We start from the raw sequence: 20,047 nt of genomic DNA, 5'->3' as shown, positions 1-20,047 counted from the left end.
TGAACAGCAAATAATAATAAAATAGAGTCACCATGAATTTATAACAGTCTTGGGATGGTTAAATATATTTATAGTTTAAGTATGAAATCATGTGCTTGATGTACTGTACTATCTACCTCCTTTGCCCAGTTTTTTCTTTCTCTGGCTGAAGCAGAAGGTGTCTTGAAAGCAGAGGAGAAAGAGGCAATTGTGAAAGCTTGAAGATATTTGGGCTAGGACCTTGCAACATTCCTCAAATACAGGGAAATTTTGTCAAAGAGACGTGTCTCTCCAGCCATTCCCTAACACAATTCTAGTTTATAAGCAACAGAACTGAAAATATCTTTTCTTAATAGTTTTTCTCTCTTCCTAGGAAAACTTTCAGAGAGACAGGAAACTGTTCTCCACATGTGTAAGTTCTGGCAACTACTGTTAGCGTCCAGTTGCAAGGAAAATATAAGAAACGGTGCTGGGTGGGAACTTTTCTCTGAAGGGTTTCTTGTGAAGGCTGGAAGGGTAGCAAGGTCCTGTTTGACAGAAGGGAATGACTCCTGACATAGATGGCTTCTACAGCACAGGAAACAAAGTTAAGTGAACAGACTCTCTCCCATCCAGCCTCTTTAGTTTATTTAAGTACAAATCTTGCAAAGACTTGCACATAATCTAACTTTACACAGGTGGATAGTTTCATTGAAGTCAGAGAGATTTATTAACCTGTACAACATTGAGCACATAACTTTAGTTTTGGAACAAGCAAGGCATCAGATTGTAAACTTGCCAGGGCAAAGGCCATATTTTATTCTTGTATATATCAGGACTATGACAACAAGCTCTTAATCCCATCTAGAGCTCCAGTGTGCTACCATAAATTAAATAACAGCTATCAGCTTATCTATCTGGTTCAGCAGGATAAGAAATTATGTGCATGTTGCAAAAAGGTAGTAGTGAGTTATTTATCACAGTGACCTAATCTTCAAAAATTTGATTTTTTTGTGAGCAAATGGCAATGTGGGACATGTGCTGAGAAGTTAGGATACCCTTATCTCATTTTTCAGTTATTAACCTCATTACTTATGATGGTCCGCCTTCAATTTGAAAAATAATAATGAAGTTGAACTACAACAAACATTTCAAAATGCAGTTACTTAAACAATAACCAACCTACCAAGTAGAAAATTTTGTTAATTGGATTATCATTTTTGTAATTTACAACAACTGATGCTAGCAAAAATACAAGGAGCATTCAGAAACACACAGCATAAAAGCATCCTTAATGAGGTGTAACCCCTACACTAAAATATCAATCCTGACAAACCAATAACCCTGATGTGAATGCAAAATACTTGCCATTTTTGCAAATGTGACTGGTAGGAGTGATATTGTCTAGGAGAAAATTTTTCAAAACATCTATGTGATTTAGGAAATTATGAGCTATCTTTAAGTATAACAAGCATTCTGCAGCCTAAATTACATTGATTTGCAAAGACACACAGGAATCTAAGCATTTAAAAGATTAAAGTTAGTGTCATAGCTCACTTTTGACACTTAAAAAAATTACCCCAAATATTTCACTTTTTCCCAGCACTATTCATTTATTTATTTTTAATATTACATCTACATTTAATATTCTACATTTACTTATATGCTTTCCTAAGGAGGTTAAGTAACTCCTTAAACTCTGAAATTACTTAGCTGGCTTAAGTAGAGTTCTATATTCTGTATTTGAAAGTAAGGCTTTTTATTTCATGTAATATAACAAATTAAACATAGGAAACAGTGCTGGAGTTGCCACAGAATATTGAATTCCATAACAGCCTAAAAAGTAACTGCACCTATGATTATCAAACCCCATATTCTGAAATCTTCACTTAAAAATTTTATCTCATGACTATAAAATAAGAGAAATAAGATTCAACATTCATCAAAAAACCCTCCTTCAGGAATAAAACTATTGTTTTGAACTTATAACAAACATCTCTAACAGCACTACAATACAGTTATCTCTGAAAGTGACACAAAACCTTTGCTAACCAAGCATTTCAGACAGTATTTATCCTTTCCCCTTGTTTAAGAATTTTCTCTCATTTCCAGTCCTGATAATACTATTGTTGTTCTCTCTCTTTTGCTAACATTTCAGAGATAAAACAATCAAGAATTACTGACTGGTAGAGGTGAAAAAGAATATATTACCTGCAAACACAATGGAATGTAGATCTCAAATTCGTTTTAATAGAAAATTTCTTGCAGCAGATTGCGAGGCTAAGTCCATCAAAAATTGCAATAATTTAAGAATTAATCAACAGATTGTGAAATAAATCTAATGAAACTCAGTGGCTAACTGTTTTTGTCCTTTCAATCAAAGTTTAAGCCAGCTCCAACAAAAAATGATGATGAAGCCACAAATGATTTTTAAAGGAACTGGATCAAATGGAACTAAACGTATACAAGGTTATTTTAGCTTGTGTAATCTGTTACACTTGAAAGTCAGTGTGTAAAATTCTGAGTATGTTTACTTGATTTTATAGGATTTTCCCCAGAAGAATCCTGCCATGATGCATGAGACGTATTACCCAGGAGTTCATTCCCTCTTTATTTTTTTCTCTTTATTCTTTCTTGTTGGAGGATCTATTACAAGAACTGTAAATGGAGGCCTTAAAAAGATCTCTCATGTGTTGAAATAGTGTTCCTAGGGAAAATTCTCATAAGTTGAAGTCATTCAGAAAACAGCTGCAATTGTAACTATGCTGAAATACATCTACCCTGCTGTATTGTGATCTGTCTTGTAATGTCCATAGAAAAAATGTTACTATACAGCCTCCCCTTTCTGTACTTTAGACCTGCTTGAAGCCATAAGATCACTTTTCTTTATTGTTTAGTAAGTGTTTTTTAATGAAATGTACTGGTCTTATTATATAGGACTCAAAATAAGATCTAAATCACTATCCAATAAAAGAAAATTATTGACTTGGATATCTAAAGTTACTACCCAGAGGCTACTCTGGTACAGTATTTATAAATCTCTAAACAGTTAAGTATAATTGTCTTTCTGCTTTTTGGGAAGAAAGCCAAATAGCAGTTTTAGTTACAACTGAAGAAAAATATTTTGTGTTGGGCCCTGTTCATCTGGTGGGTAAAACAAGTAAAATTCACACAATGAAAGACTCTGAAAGAAAATACAAGAAACATGAAAATCTAAATGGGACCAGTCAATAGACGCTACTTGAAGAATAAAGGATGGAAAGGTCAACAGAATGAAGGAAAGGAGAATTACTGGAGCTTTCCCAACATAACTGCCAAGGCAGAGCCCATCTCAGACTCAATCTTCCTGGGTGCTTTGGAAAAATGTTATGGCTAGAGAGCACAAATGCTTATCATGGATCTAATATTCTTTTGTCTTCTCTCCAAAATACTTCTTGATAAAATAATCTCACTGTATTTGAGGGGACAGAATGAGAATCAGGAAGGATGAAGGAACAATAAAAACAAATCTCCAGTACCCGAGGGTGACTTTTTTTCTCCACCACAAACATACCTCTTTACAAACCTTTCTAGGAAGACAATCAGTCAACATCTATAAGGGGAACTGCAAGATAAAGACAGGACTTCCCTTGTCACAAATAAGACATCTGACTGAGTTTATGAGTCATTTTGTGAAGAGGTGGGCCAAGTTCTGACTTTACAGCATTTTGTATCACAGAAGATGAGATATCTTAATGAAAGCAATAGTTTGCTACAGCTTCAGTGGGATACACTTTGGCCCTTTTGTCCCTGGAATCTAAGTGTCCCAAAGGCAACAAACTGCCCTGATGATTTCCAAAAGCTCATTTTCAGGACATCAGAGTCTGCACCCGCAAGCTCTAGCAAGCCTAAGGAGTTGCCCAGTCAGCTTTGAAACGTTCAATGCAGACAGCCATGAGAATGCTTTCAACATGAGAGCTTTCAACAACACGGGTCCAATTTGAAAGAGTTTCTTGTTCTTTTTGAGTAGAATGGGACATTTTATGGAAAGAAAACTACCAAATCCTTCCAGAACAGTTAGTAAGCTTTTTCTTCTAAGGAAGGCACCTTGTTTCCATTCACAGTTCTCTGTAGTCATGCGTTTGGTAATATGTTGCTAGACAGCTGATGATGAACATAAATTTGACAACTTAGTTTACTCTCATCTGCTCTGGGTACTCCAGGGTCCTGTGTAACTCTGGTCCAGAACATTTTTTTTTTTTTCTGTGCCTTGGAACAGTGAGCTATTTTTCTCTTCTCCAGGAGGTCAAGGCAGTGTACTCTGTTTGGTTAAGATGCAATTCTGGCAGGATCAGTTAGGACTCAAGGCAGACAGACCAGAGGACAAAAGTGTTGTCGCACTACTTATAGAAGGTCCAGATAATTAATGCTACCCAGTCCAAAAGCCTGGGAATATTTTAACACTACAAGGAGACACTAGCAAGTCTTTGTTCCTGCATAGAACTGCTGTGTGCTTATTAAGTCCATCTTGAACTAGTAATGAGAAAATCCTTTGTTGATATAAACCAGCTTAATTCAATAGACTTTCTTTCAGCAGGTAACTTAATCCATTGGGAACTGGTGGCCCTATTGTTACAGAACTTTCCCTATCAGGAAGCGTTGCTGTCATATGCCCACCATCTTGTTCCTTCTACAAGGCCTTTCCTCTCAGATTGCATCTGGGTTCAGTTGTTGGTGCAATGCTATGTCCCTGGCTGGAAAGGGCATGTTTGGATGGATACAGAAGATTAGCTAGTGATGAATATTTGTATTAGGACTGGAAGTGACTTTGGTGTTAAAGTAGGTGACAAGGGTGAGGCTCTGGGGAAAAGGGAATGAAATCCCTAAATCTGTGGCTTCTTTTTCTGCTACCAACTTAGAACAAAGGAGTTATAGATATGGCCCTGTACTTCAGCACTGGCCAATGATTATGGCTTATCTGATGGTTAAATAAATTTGCATCCTGCTTTTTATGGTGTGCTTCTTGTACTGGTGTCATCTTTTGTCTGACACTGGACTGAAATAATCACAGATAAAAACTGGAAAGATCCTTGTGCATTCAATAACCTATCAATTAAATAGCTGCATTTTTTTTTCAGAGGCATAAACATAAATTATATATCAGGTTTTCATCTGAGATTCCACTGCTTAGTGACTACAGAATTATACTAGCTTATTACTTAAAAGTAATAAGGGTAAGGGTATATAAGGTGTATATATATTATATATATATATACATAAAAGATACATATATAACTATACCTTCATACAAGGGTAAGATTACACTGTTAATTCCCTCACCAAAAATCTTGCAGTTTAGCCCATATGTTTCTCAGGCTGTTCATATATTTTGTTTTGTTTCTTCTCTTTTCAACACCCTGTCACAGGTCAACTGACATTCTTCCACACACCCAGATTTTCTAATGTCAGTGTTTCCTATGATCAGTAATAGCAGTAACATAAAAGCACGGCACAGAACATTCTTACAAGGGATGGTGTTGGTGAGAAATGTCTTAATTCAAAATCATACGTTCAAATCTAGAAAAATTCAGATTGGCAATACTTAAGGTCTGTACCAGCTAATGTGTTAAGGATAAGTAAGTATGTCAAATAATACACAAATGTTTACGCAAAAGTAAAATGACAACTCGCTCTGTAAATAAAGCTACTTAATTGCCGGTAAGGAGCTGTGAGGTGGTTCCAGTATGCTGCTTGTTGGCCAGCAAAAGTTGAATCACCTGGTTTATATAATTGTCATGATAGTTGTGTCCACCATATGTTAAAGCTGCATTTCATAGACAAAAGTGTCACATTGGATGTAACTTCTAGTAAAGTTTGTGCTGTCTATTGATCTAATTGCTTCTGACAGTATAACCATTGTATTCAAGGTCTTTCAAGAAAATTTACTGTGCTGAAAGCAATGCAACCAATTCAGGAGTTGTGGATACCATAAGCAGAGAATTTACCAGGAAGATAATTAATTTCTGAAGCAATTGGTTTTAGAAGAACCCCTCCCTAGTCAGTGCTCCCAACTAAAATTGGCTGCTGGTTACTTGCCTTATGTTATGCCCTGTTTCCCCAGAAAAGCTAGAGAGTCACCTTTTTTACATGCAGACTGATTTTTACCTGAAGAAATGTCCAACATTTCTAAGTATGTGCTAACATATTGCACCTCTGCTTCTCTGCATCAGCAACACTGAATAGGGCTGAAGGGATTTGGACCATGGCCCCAGTCTACACTTCCTGACCTATAGAGGTATGCTGTAGCAGCATATTATAGATATTATAGAACAATTCAGGCTGGAAGGGACATCAGAGGATCTCGAGTCTGACTTCCTGCTCAAAGCAGGGTCAGCTATGAGGTCAGATCAGGTTCTTCAGGGCTTTATCCAGTCAGGTCTTGAATACCTCCAAGGATGGAGTGTAAAAAATGACAGGTGTTCATGTGGTGCACAAGACTGTTATATTGCTAGGTTTTTCCATCCTCATTCAGGGATGGTCAAATACACGGGGGATTACAGGGATGATAAAATACAACAGCCAAGTGTTGGAAATATCACTAACCTCTGAGCAAAGGCAGAAGAAGGAAATTCTCTCAGACTTGCCATGCTCAACAGGAAGGAAGGGAGGAAAAGGGTGAGATAAATAGATTCTATTTCTTGATGATTTTAATTACGTGTGTGATACAAGATTGAGAGAGACCCACCAAAGAATAGCCAATAGCCTGGTAGTACACCTTTGGTTTTGGGATACAACATTTCAAATCCCAGGTCTAAATCAGCAAAACAAGGAACCTCCATGCCTGTCTTCCATTTTGGCAATGAGTTTCCTAATCATGACTATAAGTTATCATAGTGTGAGCAAGTCAGTCTCACAAATTTTTAAGGGAAGAACTCCAAAATATTTGCAGTTGCATTGCTTCCAGGCCACAGATTTGAAACTTCCAACACCCATGGGACTGAAAAAACACTTCCTTCCTCTTCTTCTCTAAGTCTACTTGTTATCCAGAGAGCTATCCAACCTGACTTTGAAAATTTCAAACTTTTAGTTTCCTGTATATTCCAGTATTAAATTCCACATTTTTATTGCTGATTCTAAGAAAGAATTTTCCATGTTCAAAAAGTTTTCGTATTCAAGAAGTTACACCACTGTCTCTGATTTTTGGCTCATAATTCCTATTTCCTGATTAGACTGTAAAGAGGAAAAACTGAACTTAATCTTACTTCTCACAGTCCTTGAGGGAAAATTATTTCTAGGTCAAGCCCATGGAGAAATTGCAGACCAAAGCACTATCCTTTCTACACCTATGTTTATAGCAGGGCTAGATCCACAGGGAATATTTACTGCAGCACTTAATAGGATTATCAAAGGTAGGACTTCAGCTGCATAAGCTGCAAGACCCTTCAGGGATGGGACGATGATTGTTTTTACACTGATGGTCTCTGCCAGGGTGCTTATGACTGCTTTGCAGCTGCTTTGCACAGGCACAGTTGGTGTAAAATAGCCTTTGGCTACCTGTGAATCAGTCCCCTACTCTCAGCAAAGACTGAAGGATTTTGTTCAATGTCCTTAAATGGGATGAGTACATGTCAAACCATGGGAAGAAATCAGCTTTCAGTTAATTCTAAGTGGCTTTTTGAGCAAGAAGGCACAGGAACTGTAAAGACAACTTAAAATTATTGTTCTGTTTGTTTTACTTTTTGGCTTGTATTACTCAGCTCTTTTTCTCTGCGGTTGCAACATGCTTTACATAAAAAAGAAATCTTGTTTAGACAGAGGCTTCAGGTATTCCAAAGTGAGTATGAGTTAGCTTTGGCTATATAACAGCAACTGCCCTGGTAAGAAAGCCACAGAGTGGGGCAGGGTGAGAAAGCAATGATATTATATATTTTTTAGGAAAATTTTGAAATGAGAAAAAATGCCAGTTTCATGCTCATTCATTTTTCCTCTGCAAGATGCGCTTTGTGATGTGGCAGAGAAACTACATGACTGTCCCTTTAAAAGCCATCATACCAATCACCAGGTTTAACTGTCAAGCAAGCTGATGTAGGGCTCTTTGAATTACTGAGTGAGGGATATTCTTCCTGCCAGGTCCTGTCCCCTGTAGGCACTCCAGAGAAGTATTATAGGGCAGTCCTTACCTTGGGAATTAGCCTGCAAGACCCCAATGCTGTCATCAAACTGCATAGATTTGATGTTGAGTGACGCCAAGATGCATTCCTTGTCCTGCAGCGAAGCATCATCAATATTATTCTGATTGGCTGACAGGATAACGCACATGTCGCAGAGGTTGATGTTGACAGCCCTTAAATCAGCCCGACTTAATGGTGTACCCTTCGGCACAGAGAAAAAAAAAACGGGGGGGGGGGGGCAGGAGAGGAAAAAAAGAAAAACAAATTAAAGATTGAGAAGGAGCTTTGGGAAATTATTTAACAAGTATCTTTTTTATGCTCTGACATTAAGCTGGTCTAACTATGTGCCAGGGAATAGGAGATGTGTGCTAATCTAAAGGGTAGTTGGTGCTGATGGCAGCATTTTAGGTTCAGTCTCAATACTCAGTCAAGCTATTACTAACAAACAAGAAACAGGAATAATGCCAGCATTCTACATCTCATGACTTGAAATTGTCTTGATTTAAGTTGCTATAATGTGGCAACCTCTGGCTCTCTGAATATAACAAGGGGTGTGTTTTAAATGTCTATTTATCTACTACCAAGTCACAATGGTCTTGGGCAAAAGAATAGCAATTTAAACAGGAAAGCATTATGTGTCCTACACATTTGAAATGCAATCAGGATAAAGCTATTTTTTTCCACCTGAAGCAATACACAAAAAAGGTTAATCCTTTTCATTGCACGTTTTTGGTGCTTCTAGAAGCAAAACACACTGATCTTGTTGTTGTGCAATTAAACCCTTTGAAACAAGAATTTATCTTAATGGGGACAACTCATACAACATTCTCTGCTTCCACAATTCTCAATCAGAGAACGCAACAATTAAAATGAAATGTTGTGGTAGTCTGCGGGTTATTTTCATAGTTAACACAAATGAGACATGACACTTAACCCATTATGTTTTGTTTAAAGATAACACTTGCCTTTCACATCCAACAGTCCACATCTCTAGTTACAGAATATTAAATCTATGTCACAGAGGCTGCAAGGTCCAGGGAAAAAAAAAAAGATTTTTTACAGAAACTAGATTCTGCTCTGCTGCCTCACATGGTTTGGTACCCAAAGACCCTAATGATGATGAGAAGACTAAGTTGTCCCTTTGTCACACAGCAACTTTCATAAAACCAAGTCAAGACCCTACTCTTCCATCTCCTGATCACTCATGGTGAACGTCTCCTGAACTCCACTGAGAATATTCAATGCAAAAGTGAATTTAAAATGCACAAAGTGAAGGTAGAGCTCAATTCTTATTCAGTGATTGCCACCTAGTTTCAGATACCAGCCTCACTATTCCACGTTACTTTCAACAATTTGAGGCATGAAACCTTGTGGAAAACAGTATATATTGAACAGATCTGATTTAGTTATAAAGTACTCAGAAGTTAGGACATGATTATTCCTGCCACCTTAATTCTGCCCTTTGTGTCTCTACTGTGCACCAAGTGAAGCAGGATTCCTGTGGGGAAAAATAATATGCAATCATGTAATTAATTAAAGGCTTACTCCTAATGATTTTATGCAAAGGGACAGAATTAAGGCTGCCTGAGGATATTTAAAATTGGCATTTGCCTACTTTTTAAGAGTTTACTCAGCATATAAATGCCTCTTTTAATACAGACTTTAAATGAAATGTCCACTTTTTTTTTTTTTTTTAAACCAGAACGGATGTTTTTATATTCAGCTGTAACTACATCCCTATCAGATATCAGCAGCAAGTTTTACCTCATGAACCAAAGCAGAGAAGTAGGAAATGAGTTTGAGTGGTCTCCCTTTAACACGATTCCTACTAGTATGATCTCAGAAGCTTTAGTAGACTTTTAAATTAGCATAACTAGATCAGAATAATGCTGATATTTTTAACTTTATATCACCATTTTGAACCAGATAGGCTGAAAAAAAAAAAAAAAAAGAAAAAGCAGTAATGAAGTCTGTGTGGTCTTCAGCACCCTTGATTACTGTGTAAGATACAATTCCTTTACATATTCTGTATTTTTAAAGGTGCATTAACTAACTATTTAAGCTGTTTAACTTGAAGTTAGTCCAAAACTACACTAAAATTCTGTGCAAACTGATTGGGAAATTTAAAGGTGGTGTACATTTCCTTAATGTCTCTTCAGAATTCAGAATCAAAACTTTGCAAATACGCACTATAATAGTGGATACACATGTACTGGATAGTTTGGAAGCACTAGCTGGATTCTATTCTGCTCCACTGTTCAACAGTATTATTAATTTAATTCTGATTCCTTAGTCTTTAGCCTTCACAGTGACTGGAATTAAAAGGGATTGGCAGGAAGAGGAGGATATTAACTGACCAAATCTGATATTGACACCATTTTTGTGACAGCAGCGAATCTTGTGACACCATCTGTTGGATCAGTTTACAGAAAAAAGCCAAGGGCTAACACTAAAACTGCATTTACAGTAACAAAACCTACAGCCTGAATTAATCAGAAGTGAAGGCAGTCTTTCCATTCTATAGCTATTTTCCCAATTATTCAGTTTAGGTTACATCCATCTGATTTATTTATTTTTAACTGCTGAAATGTAATTATTAAGAACTGGTAAATTCATAATTTTTCATTCTGATAAAAACATACAAACTAGCTTTTCTCTGTAACGTACAGAGCATTCTCTTTTGCACTTACACCGTGGGCTCATTTCCCTCCTGCCTACATCTTTGTGGGTCATTTATAGCTAAGCCCACTTAAGAGCACCAGCTTGGAGGGCTTCATTTGTTTGTCCTGGAGCTCATGTTTCTACATTTTGGGCACATGAGTGAATGAGAATGATATATAGGAGAAAAAGGACCTCTGTATTGTGGTTTTAGTCATTGTCCCTACTAAAATCAATAGGAGCTTTTCATCGACTTCAAAAGGCTCATGGTTTTGCCATACTTCCATAAATGAGTATGGCAGGACTCTGAACGGAAATGCTATGGCAATGTTCCTCATAAAGTAGGCCAGCCTACAGGAAGTTTTTACGTATAGAGATAGATATTATGTAGATAGAGTAACAATAATTTTTTTCAAAGGTTTTGTGGGTATAAATACCTAAATAATGTCATAAATAACTACTGTCATTCTGTCAGGGAAATCACAACATCAGAACTGGCTACATGCAGTGCACTGCAGTGAATGTTCAATATATAACACAGCTAATACATTTGATGGCAGCTGAAATTCATCCGATGAGGATGACGAGGAACCAAATACTGCGGCAAATATCTTCTAATAAGGTCTCACAGGGCTCTGTTTTCATAGACACAGTAAAGGGAAAATCTAAGTCCTCAGGCCTATAAGTAGACAAAAATAAAAAAGCCTAAGATCAAAGTCAATATGAATCTGTCCAGCTGATGTCCTAAATAACAAAGTATCAATAATACGGCTTTGGACTTACAGGCAAGATTGAAACCTTGGGGAAGTTATGCAGTGTCTCCCATTCCCTTCTCAGGTATTCAAGTGAACCCACAAACACAATGTGCTTGAGTTCGTGGTAGTGAAAGTTGCTGGCTCGTAATGGCATCACTAAATTTCTTAATCCAATCAAAGCAGATTTAACATCCCCAAATATGCAAACGACTACATGCCCACTTAAAACTGTCATCGCTGCTTCACTTCGAGTCTAAAAAAAAAAAAAAAACAAAACAAAAAGACAAGGGAGAAATGAAACAAAGGGAAGCTTAAATCATATATTGAGTTTTAAACCAGGAAAACCACAACTGTCAATATTGTTCATGCACAAAGAAGCAGTTTGGTAATAGCTGTTCATTTTACCGTTGTTTATCCTTCATTAAACATGCTCAGCAGAAGAAAATTTTGTTCTTGTTTGCAAATCCTTCAGTGTTTGGGAAGATGTTGTACTGGACTGCATTCTGGTCCTGTATATGCTTCTGCACATGTGGATTAAGACTCTGGTTACTATCAAAGTACTGTGGGTTTAGCTAAGAACGGAATTTGACCTATGAGGCATTTAGCCATTAGAAGGATTACAGAAAAGAGATGCAAACCCATGCCTTAGCTGACAAATCACTAGTGTTGTTTTTTCAAGACCAATTTGAAAAGGAAAATGTGAGTGCCCAATGATCTTAGTAGGGCTTTGTGGTATTACACATATCTTGTGAACTGAGGACTATATTCTCTTCAAGTCAAAGTTCTTATTTTAGGACAAGCTGCTACTACCCTGAGAAGCAATCAACGAATGCTCTACACTGCTCTGCTTTACAATGGATGCCCACCATAATCCACAGAGCTTCTCTCAGTAAGAAAAAACTAGTGTGCAAGATCATGACTAATACTAAGTTTTCAGGCCCACTGGACTTCCTGAGTTGTTGAATAGATGGAAGGAAAAAGGCCTCATGGAGAACATTTGAATGATGTTCAGAATTATCTTCTTGTCTCAGTGACGAGAATAAATTTATGCACTAACTTAATCAGTGGTAATGTCAGATGAGCAGGCAACTCAAACACCAAGATGATTAAAGTCAGTCATTAGGAAAAAATGACCTTCATTTCTGGAGCCAGTCTTAGCATTATTGCACTCCATCAAGTAGCTGCAGATCCACTGATATCATATTGCCAAGAAGTTGTACACTCAGTACCATTACATAGAAGCTTTGCCAATGAATAAAACTAAGACAATGGTGAACTGCAAAATTTTCCCCTCACTTATCCATAATATCCTTTTTCTAAATTGTGGAAGCATGACAATGTGCAATACAGATTGGAATATGCAGCAGAGGTGTTCACTATGTAAGAAGAACAGGAACTCTGATTAGAAGTTTTGTCATCAGTTAAAAAATACATGAGCTTTCAGTTTCTCTGGGGCAATTACACTGGTTTTCATACAACTCTACCAAGAGAGTGGTCTCGGCCCTTCAAGCAGCAGAAGACATGAGCGGATGCTCGGGTGAAGCATGTAAGTTGTCCCATGCCTCTGCCTATGGGTCTGGAATACTCAAACTTTACAAGACAGAGACCCAGTCTTGAAAGAAATTATGTAAAAAATGTCACTCTATAGTCATTGATCTGTATATAGCCACATACATTTGACTGTATGTCAAAAAAAGTTCTTATTACCTGATACTGCTGGAATCTCACAGAGTCAAAACAGAGCTTGGGCAGAAAAATGAATTCTTTTCTGATTGAAGCATCATCAAGTGTCAATTAGAAGACAACCTGGGAAATCCCATCATCTTCAAATTATGTACTAATTTGTACTTGTGTGGTCTCTTAAGGACAGCGTTAAATTTGCATGGATATGAATACAGACATAAATTGTGGACTGTGAGTTTGAAAAGGTGTAGGGAAGCATTTTTCTGGCAGTGTCTTTACTGGTGATGATGCATGAAGCAGAAAGAACCTGGCCAGACTTAGAGATTCACAGGCTAGTAGGGGGAAAAATTGACATGGCATCACCAAGAGATATTAAATGAGGCACTGCACAGTGCCATTTTTGGAGAAACGCTTTTCAAAGCAGGACAACATGTAAAGGTTGTCTGCCAAAATGTGTTTAGAGCATGAAGGCAGATTTCTATCTCTGCCTATTACAAAGTATTGTACAGCAGGGCTGCCCCTCCTTGCCTGCTGAATACATATAAATGCATACTATTTAAAGCTGTTCAGTCAAACTCCGTCTCACAGCTCAGTCTCTAGAATTTGGAATTTACTGGCTTGACTGTTTAAACACCGATATTGCAATTCCAGGCAATGTCACAGTTATTACAGAAACCCCTGAGGAGAAGTGGAGACAAGCTTTTAACCCCTGATTGCTAGAATAAACCAGGGCTGTCACCATCATCGGCTACACCACACCACAGTGCAGGAAAATCTAAGAGAGCAGGCTCAGGAAAAGCTTTATGAAGTGCGACAAAGTGAAGATCCACCAGGGAGTTCATTTCAAATATCATCAGTTTTGCGTATGAGATCTGGACTTAGTTACTTGTTACTCTTAGGTATGAGTACATGAACACAAGTGGCACAAACTTTCACCGAGCAAAATAGACTGTGATAGGCCTTCTAATTATTTTTAATGACTTGAGTCAGTTTGATGGTTTCCTCAGTTAAACAAACAAAACAAACATAGACTAGGCCCACTGCAACATGCTAGAAAGGCAGAGTAGTAGTACTACTTACTCTGGCCTATTTGGGCATCTTGAATGTTGGAAATTGAGAGAGAAGTTCTAAGAGAGCAAAATTCACATAAATGAATAGGAGGTAATGCAAAGCAACACTTGCCTGTATTAGAATCATTACTGCCTTGTGTAAAGAGATAAATGGAATATGTAAACATTTAAATATTTCCAATCTTAATTCTCTAAAGATTTAAACTCAATATGCAAATTTCAGCTTATGAAAAAGAAATTCTCTATTTTGGACCAATTTTTATTGTTGCACTTGGCATACAGATTTATATAATCATAATTCTTTAACCAAAATGCTAGCTTTGATTTCACCATGCTGTGTTTCTGATTTCAGTACGCTGGATTTAATGATAGTAGAGATTAATTTATTAATCCATTAGACATCAGTTCTATGGTTCAAATAACCTCTTTTCAAACACAACTTATCATCAATACCTACCAAAATGACCTTTTCAATGTCCTTGGCTGGACACCAATGAAACATCCCTGTAGAGTCATATTTTTTCACATTGGCATCCATATTGTCAATCTGCTCGTTGCCAGGAATTAACAAGGGGTCATGCCTGGGGAAAAACAAGTTGAGGACAACATAAGTGGAAAATATTATGAATTATGGATGGTAAGATATCCCAAGAGCTGTGTACAAAGAGGGATAAAAGTAAAAAATGAAATGTATTTACACTTTAACATGCTTTTAATGCGGGCACTTTTAAACAAAAGCTGAAAAGAAAAAAAAGTTAGTTTTAACATTTTGGGTGCAGTTTCAAAGATTTTCGCTACTCTTTCTACACCAATAACCATTTAATTTTAAAGAGGGCTTTCTGACACCATCACATCCATAAAAGTTTTTTTTCTTTTCAGTCCCACCCCTCCAAAATAAATATTGGAGTTGCTATTAGCATCTGCAATGAAGTAGAAGGGATAGGAACAGAGCCCCATGCTGACTGACTGGCATAAGTACGGAAAGCCAATTACTTGCTTTTACCACATACAATTTCTGACGTGATGCTCTTCGCAGTAAAAGCTTTAACAGGCTGCACTTTAAATATTTTAGCAATTTGCCCAATCATATTTTGCTTTCCCAAACTGAAGCCCTTTAAAGATTCAACAGTATGTCATTTTAGAGCAGACTGACTAACAAATGCCCACATCTGGAATACATGATTTTAATACCAAACAACAATGTCCATTTTCTCAAACAACTCTACCTGTGATAACCTTTTAAGTGTTTTTGCAGTAAGATTTTAAAGCACAAGGTTTCTCAAAGGAGAAGCAAATAAAAGACATTTTAATAAACTTGCTCTCCAGCAATACAGTTACACCTAAGCACAGACACATACAGTTCTTTAACTTATATGCTAAAACCAAACATTAAGCCAAGTTCTAAGTGACTCCAACACTCTCAGAATCTAGTGAGGACCCCTAAGTGAATGCATTATACAATAGCCTTAGAAGGAGGACTGCGTTTACAAGGCACAGGGTAAACTGACCCTAAAATCTTTAATTCAAGGAGGGAATAGAGCTTTGTCTTGCAAAACCACAGTCTTTACTTAAGGTTTTTGTCATGAGTATTTGAAATATCTTGATACAGAATTGTAACATTTCAAAAAAGAAATTATTTGAAGTGCAGGAATATGCTAAGTACTCTGAGACAGGCAGCCAAATTTTAAAGCAGTTTGCCTTTTGAAGCCTGTTAAAGAAATGTCCATATTGGCTGAACTCTCAAAACTGGAAAGTTTACTGCTTTTAAAGCACATGAGCCAGCAGACTCTGGTAAGAACCTCTGCTGCATTGTCTACTAAAGCAGACTTCACTGTGTATGATATAGGTTCATTTACCCTCAACATAGTACAATGAGTTACCATGCTTAAAAGAGTTATGCTTGCATGCCTAAGAAAGGTATAATCTCTAATTCCGTCAGGGTGATTAATTTGCATAATTTTATAGCCACTGATTACATATCCATTTAAATCAGTGGAAAATTCTCATTCATTTCACTCAAACAGTGTCAACTCTATAGAAAGTGGCTTAAAAGAACTTGAGAAATTATTAATACAATGTTCCATTTAAACCAGAATCTTTTGATGCTTTAAGAAAAGCAATGCACTACATGGCAAAGGCCTAAGTCAGACTCATCTGGAAAAAGAAACACTATGTTTTCAAAGTTTTTTACATTCACCCAACAGAGATACAGTTCAGTGCATTTCACTATCAACCCCCTGGCAGCAGAGGAGTCTCTAGGGGACCACCTGGAGTCTCTGACCCGACTCCAGGTTTAGTAATGAAAGGCCTCGTGTAAGTGTGCTCCCTCTTCTGTGGGAAGCAGAGGTGACTTCTTGGTGCAAAAGCTGTACCAAAGGGTTTTGTTGTTCTTTTTTTTTTAATTTCTAGAAAAATATCTAGACTGCATTCTCACACTCCATTCATCAGCGAGCTGCAGCCGTGGTAGTTTTGGCTGGCAGCTAACTGTGATGCTGTTCACAGGGTGTTCCTTGCTGCTCATAGTTGCATGTAGTACAATAAGGTCTGCAAGCATGGATACGATTCCATTTTAAGGTTGTACTAATGTTTAGACAGCATTTAGTGGTACTCTGTCCTAGCTATTTTTTCTGATGGAATGTGTTAGCTATGTGTTTCAGAATAAGAAATTTTGCCAAAAGGTTAGGAATCTTTGGGAGCTTCCACTGAGAAAAGTTTTTCTTTCGGTTTTGTTTTTTGTTTTCCCCCTAAACTTTCACAAGACATTTATCCACCAGCCTTTTGTAGCACAGCACTGAAACAAAAGCAAAGTTCACTGATCAGATCGCCTCCTTTTTCTTTCAGAAATTAGATGCACATAGGAAGGAATTTTCCTTTTCCCTTTCCCTTCACCAGAGAAACTATAATAAATCAATTTGTAAAAAATGCCACATTCTAATTTTCTAATCATTGTTTCTTTTCTGCTCTGAGATTTAAAACTAAATAGATAATTTGAAGCTTTCACACAAATGCATATTTAGCAATACTCTAAACCCAGTCACAGAAATGATGCAAATTGAAAGGAATCTTAAAACAAAGCAGGTGATAACAGATATCTGACATCAAGTTATGGTCAACTTCCTTGAAGTCTGAGGCAATTTTAATATGTGTGTGCTTAAAACCGAGCAGAGTTCTCTTTTGGGTAAGGGCCTTGCATCCTAAAAGGGAATATTCAAAGCAGCTTGTGCCAAAGATTTATTAGAATTTTAGCTCAATACTATATTTTCTAGTTATCTTAGGTTTAAACAGAAGTGTGCTATGGAAGGGGCAAAGAATGTGAATCATCAGATATAACTCCCTACTGCAGTTTTAGGTAACAAATTGTGATTTTTTTTTTTTTTTTTTTTTTTAAATCAATACATGCACTTATTTGTAATATGAGAAAGTGTTTGGATCCTCTGCTTCACTGCTTGGAGTACAGCAGGTGGAAACCTTAAAAGAAACAAACAGGATGGGTCACACAACAAGAAAGTATTTTAATAGATACTATTGTACTACTTTTATTCTAGGAGAATGCATTATCACCTGAGAAGGAAACCATAATAAGACTAGCCACGCTCTGTGTTTCAGAATCTGTGGGTTTTTACATATAAGTGTATTTATTGAATTTAATTCTTCTGGGCTAAGCTATTATTTTAATCTCTCTTTGATCAATGATTTTTCGTTCTCAGTAAAGCGATCCCTGAAGATGTCTATGGAGGTTGAAAACTGTTTAATACTAAGGTCCAACTTTGTCCTCAAATATTAGAAGATATGCTGGCTTATGTACTTTAAAACTGAATTGATCTTTGAACTTTTTTTTCTTTAAAAAAAAAACCATGGTCATTTTATGAAGTAATACAGTAATAAAAAAGTATTACTACTTTGGACATACACAGTCTCGTTAATCTGATGACCTAAACCTGGTTTGCAAATACTAAAAATTAATTAAGACAGATACACAGAGGCCAAGGCTGTCAAATCTGCCTAAGGGGTTTGGACACCCTCTTCCCATTAAAATTCATATTACACAAAGCGTTACAGTTGTTGCCCTTACAGCCAAATCATGGACTGAATGTTTCTAGAGCCTCTCTGCCCTCCTCCCCCTTGAAGATGGCCCTGTCAAGCCATGCTTGAGTCACATTGGCAGGTTACTGTGGAAATGCTTGTATTAGTGCTGCAGCTACTGTGTTCTCTGGGGCTGTAAAGTCATCTGCTTGAAAAATTCAAATTATATGAAGAAAACCACCTTCTACCAATAAAAATCCATAGTGTTTGTTTTAATTGAGATGTTGGCTTTTATGGCTTGCAGTGACCAAAGCATTTGGTCATTCCAGCTAGGAAAAGACAGGCGTGTATAGCATGCACGGGAGAAAAGGAACAAAAGTTAATTTTCCCTCATCCATAACCCCAGTTTAAAAATAGCTTCTCTGGTTCTTATGGCAGATATTACATACACGTGACTTATAATGAAGAGCAAAATACCATTTTTTCAAGGTTTAGAAAAGCATATAATGCCACTTATGATCAATTAAATTTGAAAATGACGCTAAATGCCATGCTACAGCTGCAACCCCAAAAAGCCTGCCTGGAAGACAACAGCCTAAAGCAAAACCATAAATCCCACTTCCAGCAAACCTATTGCGAGGAAGTCGACATTACATTTTAAAGAGCACTGCTTTCCTAGCACACATTTATAACTACTGCAAACTTATTTACTTGGAATTTTTGAGTCTGGACCTTCTGAGTAATGACTGGGGATGGACAGAACTGAAAAGACCATTCAAAGCCAACTAGCTGCCTCATTAAATGACTATTGTTTAGCATATCCTTGGATTCTGTCACCTTTGTCTTAACCTTCTTGCAATTTTCAGCATTAAAGCAATATGTTCTCATTGATCTGCAGTGGAACTGCTCCATATGTTGAGCACTGGGAACGAGAATACTCTATAACCAGTAGGGATTGTTTGAAAATAAACTGTAATCTGTTAGTCTTTGCACATCAGTAAAACAATGTCTTGACTACTTTTTATTCTGCCCTACAATAAAATTCTCCTTATATAAAATCAATGGCAAAACCCCCTTAGGAACATCACAACTCCTCTTTAACCTGTGTTTGTTAAAGCCTGCAATTATGCCTTACTCAGGTAGATATCCTCTATCTGCATTTTGCCCACAAAAAGATGTTTAGCAGTCTACTGCTCGAGATTCAGGGTCTTGAAACTCACCTTGTGTGTGGGCCAGGAATTTTGAGTTTTCCTACCTGACTTTGGATGTGGATGCATGTTTGTGAGTGTATGCGCACACATGCTTAATTTTAGGAGGAAGGAGTGGCTTTGCTGAAGGTAAGATAGGAACTGAAGACACACTAGAGAATGTCTCATGCCTTTGAAATTTCTCCTGCAACTACCCTAACAAATTGTGGCAATTAACATGCTGTTAGTGTTAGATGTTTGCAGCCAGTGCAGGTGCTAATAATTGAAAAAGCATTTAGAGCTTTTACACCCTGGCTGAATATTTCATGATGTGCTGCATGTTTCACTATTTACTCAGTGGGCCTCTGTCACTTCAATCTTCTCTGACTGCTTTGACTGGTACTATAAAGCTCAACCAAGATAGAGTGACGGCTTGTCACAGGCAAACTCCACTGACTCCGGCAGCTCGCTGGGACTAGCTGTGAAGGTTGTCACGACATTCTGATGGAATTCAGCAAATGTTTTGTGACTAATACACCCAACATTTGTCGGCTACCATTAGC

General features: G+C 37.2%; 1 protein-coding gene across 22 annotated transcripts in view; it reads right to left on the bottom strand.

Annotated features, from left to right (window-relative positions):
• The window catches only part of KCNMA1 (potassium calcium-activated channel subfamily M alpha 1), a 523,932-nt gene that overhangs the window by 43,529 nt on the left and 460,356 nt on the right, over positions 1 to 20,047 (bottom strand). For all 22 annotated transcript variants that reach the window (XM_087767664.1, XM_087767663.1, XM_087767665.1 and 19 more), the window contains 3 exons: positions 14,732 to 14,855; positions 11,550 to 11,774; positions 8,118 to 8,310 (listed from right to left, as the gene is read on the bottom strand). In XM_087767664.1, coding sequence (XP_087623790.1) covers positions 8,118 to 8,310; positions 11,550 to 11,774; positions 14,732 to 14,855 — 542 coding nt within the window. The remainder of the gene's footprint in view (positions 1 to 8,117; positions 8,311 to 11,549; positions 11,775 to 14,731; positions 14,856 to 20,047) is intronic.

This window comes from Nipponia nippon, unplaced genomic scaffold (genome assembly GCF_047370975.1).
Source record: "Nipponia nippon isolate SJK-2023a ecotype South Korea unplaced genomic scaffold, ASM4737097v1 scaffold_3, whole genome shotgun sequence".
NCBI classification, from domain to species: Eukaryota; Metazoa; Chordata; class Aves; order Pelecaniformes; family Threskiornithidae; genus Nipponia; species Nipponia nippon.
The sequence above is the reverse complement of the archived record's forward strand: the minus strand, read 5'-3'. Positions and strand labels throughout refer to the sequence as shown.